Source organism: Cynara cardunculus (assembly GCF_001531365.2).
Source record: "Cynara cardunculus var. scolymus isolate 2C chromosome LG 2, CcrdV1, whole genome shotgun sequence".
NCBI classification, from domain to species: Eukaryota; Viridiplantae; Streptophyta; class Magnoliopsida; order Asterales; family Asteraceae; genus Cynara; species Cynara cardunculus.
The window spans coordinates 5,301,748-5,310,605 of record NC_037529.1 but is presented as its reverse complement, the minus strand read 5'-3'; the positions used below and the strand labels follow the sequence as shown (position 1 = coordinate 5,310,605).

The 8,858-nt window shown below is 38.0% G+C and overlaps 2 protein-coding genes across 2 annotated transcripts; one reads left to right on the top strand and one right to left on the bottom strand.

Moving 5' to 3' along the window:
* Positions 1 to 3,493, top strand: LOC112506902. Its single transcript, XM_025111228.1, has 3 exons — positions 1 to 127; positions 2,875 to 2,977; positions 3,066 to 3,493. Exons 2-3 carry the CDS (start codon positions 2,884 to 2,886, stop codon positions 3,212 to 3,214), a joined length of 243 nt encoding a protein of 80 aa, XP_024966996.1. The 5' UTR covers positions 1 to 127; positions 2,875 to 2,883; the 3' UTR covers positions 3,215 to 3,493.
* A 2,893-nt stretch (positions 3,494 to 6,386) lies between these two features.
* LOC112505130 lies at positions 6,387 to 8,689 on the bottom strand. The gene is made up of 4 exons (XM_025109080.1): positions 8,605 to 8,689; positions 7,818 to 7,865; positions 7,136 to 7,633; positions 6,387 to 7,064 (listed from the first exon to the last, which is right to left on the bottom strand). The coding sequence occupies exons 1-4, from the start codon at positions 8,687 to 8,689 to the stop codon at positions 6,547 to 6,549; spliced, it is 1,149 nt and encodes a 382-aa protein (XP_024964848.1). The 3' UTR covers positions 6,387 to 6,546.
* Positions 8,690 to 8,858: the final 169 nt, after the last annotated feature.

The following is an 8,858-nucleotide window of genomic DNA, read 5'->3' as shown; positions in this document are numbered from 1 at the left end:
AATTCGTCGTCATTTTCTAATTTGAAACCAGAAGCATCTATTGGATCTTCCTCTTCTCTGTTCCTCTTTTTACGGCTGATCAGGGCATCAATTTTCGGTTCTTGATTCCATCCATAAGCGTAGCAAGGTAAACTTCATTGATTTCTTCTTAGTTATTTCGGTATAAATTTGTGTTTCAGATCGATTCATCCAACCCTTTATTTGATTTTTCCAATATATTCGATGATGTTTTCCATCTAATTTCGATATTGCGCAACTTTGATGCTTTAAAAGAGAAACCTTGCTATCGAAGCCCTAGGATTTTTGCTAATTGTAAGAGCAGCAAAAAAGCGTGGTTTCATTTCACCTGCCCAAGCCACAGAACGTAGCTGGTCCATTTGGGGCTTTCGATCTAGTTTTAATGACTATATTTGAATCATCTAGTATTCCTATCTGTTAAAGCGAACTACCTTTTTTTAGGTTAAAAAAAGCTACTTTTCAAATGTAAAATTGATGTTAAATTGTTATTTTTGTTGATAATTCAGTGCCAACATTTTCTATTTGTAGGGCTTGGCGGCTTGCTATAAATTCTGATATATCTATTATGTTTTTACTAAAGTTTGAAATGCCTAACACGTATCAGATTTTGAAGTTGGAAAACACCAAAGTATCTGCTCAATAATTTTGTAGCAAAGGGAGTATCATTATGTATGCTCAATAATCAGTAATCAGGGAATTGTTCAACTAATAATGATTACGACCCTGCACGTGCACATGTCATGTATGCTTACACTTTGGTAACCACGTGATGCATGCTTTGAGAAACTGGGATTTGGGAACATGAAATTTATACAGTTGTGGTGAAGATTGTTATTGAGATGATTACAAAGGTGCAAAAGAGTGGCCTTGAGACTTCCGCTTTTATGATGCAGATTGTGACTGTAGGTTGAATGTAAAAAATCTGATAGTTTGGGTTGAAGCCACAGAAAGAGATTGGTGAGGGTGTTGGTCATGACCATAGGATCACAGCAAGATAGCTGATGAGGTGTAATGCATTTGGATTGTGTGCTACACGAGGAAGGTTGAAGGGTAGTTTTTATATTAGAACTTTAATGGGTATGCCATGTATTATGGGCCGCAATGTTGGGTTTCTAGAAGCAACTCATGCATATAATTAGTGCTACAGAATTGCTACAATAAGCATTCTAAGGTGAATTTCACATAATAATAACCTGGACTAGAAATGGGGATGTGTGAAATAAGGTCAGTGTGAATCGGGAAGAGGTGATAAGTTGTTTGGGAATGTCTGTCAATTTACTATTGAAGAGACTCAACAATATTGGAAGAATGGATTTTCACTCACCCGTCAATTTTAATTACTTGACATCATTTCAGCTAGGTAGGGATAGAGGCTATAATGATGTTGTTTGTAGAAGGCATTGGAAGTATGTAACTGGCAATAAATACTACTACTAAGAATAATGAATGCTTCATTGCTTTTGTGTTGTCAAAAAAGTTGTCTTTCCAAGATATTTCTTACATTTAATGATTCTTACTGTAGTTGTATAATAATCGGATTTGGTCTGATGGTATGCACTTAATTTTCCTAGAGATATTGGCTAGTCTTACTCCCTCATTTTGATCTAGTTGGATATTTTATGGGCTTCAAGGTAGTTGTTCTCTTAAGTCAAACTTTGTGCCTTCTTTTCCCCATTGCTGTGTGAGGCACTCATTGTGTGATTGGGAGATCAGTTGAGGACAGATGAGAAATTGGGGGCCTTCTTGTAGGTTCAAACCAATGTCACTAGCAGAAGCTAAGAAGGGATGTTAGTGAGGCTGTTAAGGCTGTGGATATCAGATCCCTTCCTTAACTCTGTGTTGATGATTTAATTGCTAGTCAAGTAATCTTATATCCATGCCGGCCCACGGGTGAATGCCCCATGTGTGATATTCTATACATACCCTTTTATCAGAGATGGAAGCGTTTGCCGATACTCGCATGTTTATCTGTTTGTTTATATTTTGGTTTAGATTCTCCATTTAAAAAGCAATCACCTGTTAAACTGCCATGATTTAGACAAGCAAGATGATTTACAGATTTGCAATTAGGATTTACAGAATTTTTTAACATAGGTTTGTACTTGGCTCACATCGCTAAGGCTGTGCAATCAGAGACCATGCCATCATTGAATGTTATGTACCATGGTTACAAGTATGTTTGTGTGGATTGAAAATGCTCATGACTTCATTGAAGTATAAACCGAAAAACATTTACAATTGCTATAATTTTATCCCTCAACTTCCACTCATAGTTACATTACATAGCATCGTTTGAGCCTTGTAGGCTGTAGCCTGTATAATAGGTGCCTTTTCTGATCAGTGGGGATATACAATTTTCCCTGCATATACTGTTTATCATGGTATCAGAGCCAAGGTACAAATAAAAACAACTTCAATCTCATCAAAGAAAAAGGAGAACAAAAGGAGAGAACAGACCCTAGTCGGCACCAGCCACTCTGTACCATTGCATGTTGATCACGACACAAACCCCTCGTTGGTGGTCTGAACCAAGTTCCATACATTGTTGTATTCTCTTAACGAGCCAGTATTATTTACGCTACCTCTTATGGCTTATCGTTTATCTTGTTGGATTAGAAGTGTGACCTCCATGTTACTTTCAGTATAGTTGTTGTCAGTTAGTAAATGCAGTGCATTCTTAAGATATCACGGCAAAATGTAGTTTGTGTATGACTGCCGTGCATTCAGGTTGATCCACAGATAAAGAATGGAATTGTTCTGATATGTAATTGTATCTGCTGGGTCCCAGAGCTCTCTGTCCAGTTTACGACCGTCAAAAGTTGTGCGACTGATCAGCAATTTTCTTTTTCGATTCAGTTTGAACAAATGACAGGAGCCAAGATTGTTGGTGGAACAATAGGAGCATTTGTACTGGCATTCGCCTGTGACTACGTTATATCTGACAAGAAGCTTTTTGGAGGCAAGGATATATATAACTCTTAGGATATTTATGTCTCCTTATCCCTAAGATGCGCTTTTTTTAATATAACTACTTGTGTTGCCTATAGGTACGACTCCCTCTACAGTTTCAAACAAGGAATGGTGGGAAGAAACTGACAAGAAATTCCAGGCATGGCCTCGCACCGCCGGTCCTCCAGTGGTCATGAATCCCATCAGTCGCCAAAATTTCATCGTCAAGTCCCGAGTTGAATCCTGAACCCTGCAACAATGATTTAACTTCAATCTCTGGTGAACCCTGTCCCTTTGTTTATGCTGTCAAACATTCACATAATTTTCATGGAAGGCCATCTTGTAGACTCAAGCTTAAGTGCACATTTTTTTTTATGTTTTTTGTGTTCCTGTTAAACAGTAAGGTTGTTCTGCGTTTTAAAGCTTTGAAAGTGTTCAGTTATGATTTTATGGAAGTTTTTTTTAATAATATAATCGAGCAGCAGCCAGCAGGTTGACCTGACTCAATCTATGTTTCTTTGCTTCTTTGATTTCTCTATTCTTTGCAGTAAAATAATGGTTGGTTTAGTTTTTCAACCATGATTTGCACTTACCCATGTGTTTTAACCGCTTAATATTTCTATCTTGGGGTCCCAAATTCCCAATTATATAGTGAGAAAAAACAGTGATGTGATGATGAATCTAATCCAATTGATAGGATGTATGAAACACCAACATTTGTTGGCATGAACACAGCTTTCATGGATAGCAAGCTCTTAGACACGATAACTAGGTGCTCGTTGCTGTGTTTCATATGTTGCAGTTAAGACTATTACCTTTTGCTGCAAGTTGATTAAATCATTGTTGGTTAGGCAAGTCTACAAGTTGATATGTAGGTGCAACTTGGTCTGATGATCTGATCCAGTCCTCTTCCTATTTTGGTCTCTGTGTTACTTTTGGGTGCATTTGGTAAGCAGACAGGACTGGACCGGCAAGAGTGAGGTAGGCAAGTGTAACAATCGTGAAACGTTTGAAGTTTCCAATTTGACGATAGATAGTTTATTATACGTGAGACCAGCATGTTTTCGTGAGACCCGTGAGACCAACTTTTTACACTTGAAATTTCACAGCAAAATGCTGTGAAGGTAACCTTCATAGTGTTTTTGCTGTGAAGGTTTGACTTTTTTAAACATTCACAGTCTTTTTGCTGTAAAGTTTCAAGTGTAAAAATGTGGTCTCACGAAAACAGTCTGGTCTCACGTGAACCCAACCTTAGTTTATTAACTTATCTATCTTGTCTCATCTTAATGATTTTTGTTTCACCTATTTTGGTGGGACAATAAACTGCAGTCAACCTGTCTTGTCACAGTCTAATTGTTGCGCCAAATGTGGGACAAGTTTTTGTCCCATTTCAACATGTCCTGCGTACCAAACTCACCCTTTATGGCCTGGTTCTAAACCTGTTTGTCTTTGGTCCTAACCGGACTCAGAAACGTTTATTAATGATAACAGTTTCGGGACCATGAGGTTTAACTGGACCCATTTGTAGTTGATGACTACCTGTGACAGTTGTTCTTGATGTTCAAAATTGCAACTTGACCTGGTTGCACGCACTACACCTTTATCTAGTAAGGAAACCAGGCTGGATTGGTGCTTAGAACCCAGATTTAGATGCCCATTTGCTTATATAAACCATTTCAGGTATCGTTAAGTTTGATCAAACATATGTAGAAGGTTGGAAACAGACATAAATATTATCAATATTATATCTGTTGGCAGGTTGGGGAGCAGGATCCAAAAAATATGGAGTTGTTGACTCCCCAAGGGACATCCACTTCCTTTCACCCTCAAATTTGTATTTTAAATCGTTTCAGCAGAGAATCTAAAACATCAAAACTTCCATTGCTTTCATAAGCAGCAGGTCTGCAAATATTTAACTATATATACACAACGTGTGCATCTAGTTTTATGGTATTTGCCGACCCCTTTGTCTTAAAGTCTTCTAGGAAGCAAGCTAAGGGTCGTAACTGGGTAAGCGTTTACCTGGTGAGGGTAGCATTTACCAGGTAAGATGATTGCTTTGCAATGCCATTTTGATGGCCGATAATCTTGTCTGGTAAGGTAAGTGAGTGTGGTGACTCTTACCTAGTTAGCATCAGTAAACGTCTTCTCAAACTCTTATCAGTTGAGCTACCTCTGAAGATTATGTTGTGTTATGTTTATGTCAACGCAAAAGAGAAGAGAATCGTAAAAGTATTTTGTCTTTATACATCATGTTCGGTTCTTGAGATACTCGGTTTCCCTGTCTTGGTATTGTTTTTCATCATTCTTGATTGGAAGGGGTTTAGCAATGCCAAGGATTATATCGTAATGTTTTCTTGTGTAATACTTTCTGTTTTTTATATCGTAAAGAAACATCTAACAATAATTATTTAAGGAGGGTTTACAAAATGTGTAGAAAATATTTAAATTAACCCAATTTTATTTTACTAAATTTGTTGCTAACAAGATTTATCTATTTAAACCATTTTAGAAAAATATATAAAGTATTTGTGTTAACTACTTACAAACTTTTAAAATTTAAATTTTAAGATTAAAACATAAAGGAAAAATCAAATAGAAACCGTTAATAAGTTAAAATTTTTATAAACCAATATTGACTACACATTTTTAATTTTCATAATTTTCTTATTAATTACCTTATCGACCGTTTCCTAAAAGAACTCACTTTTTTCTCATATGAAATCACGCGGTAGATGTAATGTTTCATTGGTGAAACGACATTATACTCAAAAGAGATCAATTCTATTTGTTGTTTCGTTAGTAAAATAACACTGTATTATCAACCCGATATATTGTTTCGTTGGTAAAACAACAATGTATAATCAAAAAAATATCTAACACGCATCAACTCGTGTGTTTGTTTTATGGATGAAATAGAGTTGTTTTAAAAGTAAAACAAAAAATGAGTTTTTTAAGAAAAATATTGATAACGTAATTAATATAATTAATAAGATAATTATAGAAGTTAAAAATGTATGGCCGATATTGATTCATAGAGCTTCCAACATATTGGAGGTTCGAAGTCTGTCATAATTTTTGGTTGAAAGTATTTTTCACGTAAGTTACGTAATGAAATACAGAGTGAGTTCTATTTCTTAAAAGGAGTATACGTGTCCGTTTGGATGGTAGGAATAGAAAGAATTTAGAGATTTTGATTATAAATCCATTTCAATCATGTGTTTAGTTTGCAAGGTTTCCTAGATTTCATTAAAATCCATCAAACATAAGATTTTGAAATCCCACGGGGTGATTGTGATTTCATGGGATTTCGTGAGATTTGAACATCGACTTCCCCCAAAAAGCATTGATTGGGATGGATATAACAGAGTGTTCTCGATAGTCATCACTATTATGTCCCCGAGTGAAATCAGTTGCGTGACCGATATACAATAATCTTTTCAATTAATAACTCAACGACCAAACGTAAACCAAAACTATTTTACCGTCGAATTCAATCTCTACATATTTGAATAAATGTATCATAAGAAACCAGTATGCAAGATCCAATTGCGAATTCATGGAGTTCATCACTTGTTTCTAGAAAGGCAAAACCTTGACATCATCCAAGACCGGACCACATAGATGCCCGTAGTCACTGAGCTTCATATGGTAAAACGCACTGTAAAATGTGAGTCTTGTCCTCGTTGAAATGGCTTTAAACTTGAGACTAGCGGACTTAAAACCACCCTTTCCTTGAGCTTCGTGTTTTACTTTTACAGTTTCTTTAGCTGCAAAAGCCTCCACCATCATCGATCCATGGCAGTCGTTCTTCGCATCTCCAATGGTGAACGACAGCGTATAGAGTTTGTTTGGCACGGTACGAATGATCTGTGCAATCGCGGTTTCCCGACCTCCTACCAACTCGATAGCAGCAAGTCCCTTTGGCACCGAAAAGTGTTTGGAATCTATATATTTTGCTGGTTTGAGCGATTCAACGATCCATCCAGGGAGTGGGGAAACGATGTCGTGTATTTTGGGGAGGAGGAGGACTCCGGTCGAGTAGTTCTTGAACACGTGCGGGCCGTTCTCAAAACCGCCATTTTTCACCAAGTTTCCTGCATTGTCGTAATCGACTCGTTTTCAGTTTCTAAGACAGTTTAAAAAAATATAACAGAGATTATATTACCTTTGGTATATCTTAGAGGAATCATCTCCTTGATTGCAATGGCATCCAAGAGGGGTCCACAAGCAGGATCTTCTTGAACCCCAGGGTTATGAAAAGTGATCTTGATCCTGTTTGAAGTAGCTTTGAAAGCAAAGGCATAAGTGTCTCCTCCATCACTACTGTACAAAGTTTGAATGGGAAGATCGCTCGATTGGCCAGAAGCCGAGACTCTTAGCATCTCGTCTTGAGCACAAGTCCTCGTGGCCGCAAACGTCAGGGAGTACGTCGTCCCCACCTTCACGGTGATCGTTTGGGATATGGTGGCTTCGTTGCCAAGCCTTGCTGCGTGGGCCCCACGTGGGATCGCAAAGTAGAACCCACCTGGTTGGGGCCCACCAGAGACGTACTCCACCATGCCCGAGATTTCCCATTTGGGTAAAGAGTATTTTCCAATGATCACTGTTTTCTTGATGTTTGAAGAATGTGGCCCTTGTTCGAAGTTGCCATTCGCAAGAAACCCTGTACACCAAAAAAACATAAGGTCATGTTTCGAATCTCATTAAAGACACTAACGGATCTGTAAGCATTTGTTATATATAAAAAATTAAGGAATAAGACCATACACTAAATAATAGTAAAAAGAACTCTAACATGTACCAAAAACACGTAAAAGTTAATCAAATTGGACATTGGAACAACATACCATCAAGATACGGAGTTTTAGCACGAACAGCAACTTGAGAATATGATACTGTAGAGAATAAAAAGATACAAAGAAAGAGTATAAAAGCCATTATCCGTATGTCAAGATGAACCGGATCAGTTTAATAACTCGTTTGAGACCGACAAATTCGTAGGTTCAATTCCTTCGAGTTGATGAGGTAGAAAGGGTGTTGTACGTATATATATATATATATACGAATATTAAAGGAAATGTAGAGGAAAGTAGTAGAGCACGTTAAAGCAGCACAAAATCAGGCGACAAATGTGTTTGTGTGTTTGCTTTTGGACCCACAAAACCATTATGAGTTTCGTTGGCGGCCGTGATTTGCTCCCATCGAAGCTTCCCTGCGTACTTTTCATTTTTAAACTCTTGAAATTAAAGTTAGATTTATTGTTTAATTACACGTGGTCATAATTATTTTCCTTTTCGAGGTAGGTAAGTACATAAAATATTGATTGAGTCGGTAAGTATTATGGTTAAAAAATTTATGAACATGATAACGTTTTTATGATTAAATTGGGTCTTATCCTAAAATTTAGTATTAATTCTCATGTTACTACTGTCGTCATTATACCCATTCACTCTTAGTCACCCGAACATTATCCGACCATTGTCGTCGTCACAGCTGTCATCCATCCCTATTGCCTCGCCCTGCCGCCCACCTTGCCTCTAACCTAACCCCCCACCCCCATACCACTATTTTCGCCTTCACAATGGCCACTCACCCGCACCCCACTCTACCCCAACCCAACCCAACCCAACCCACCACTAAACATCATGTCACTATTATTGTCGTCATATCCATCCACAGGTCTCAGCCACCTGACCACCATCATCGTCACAACTACCATACCGCTACCTAATCCTACCCACCCCACCCACGCCCCACCTTACCCACCACTAATCACCAATCTACCATTTAGTCGTCCAAGCTACGATCCATTGCCCCATTCTGGCCCCACTGTCACTGCTTCGCCCCACCCTGCCTGCCCCTGACATCCCCAACCTATAGAAGGGGGT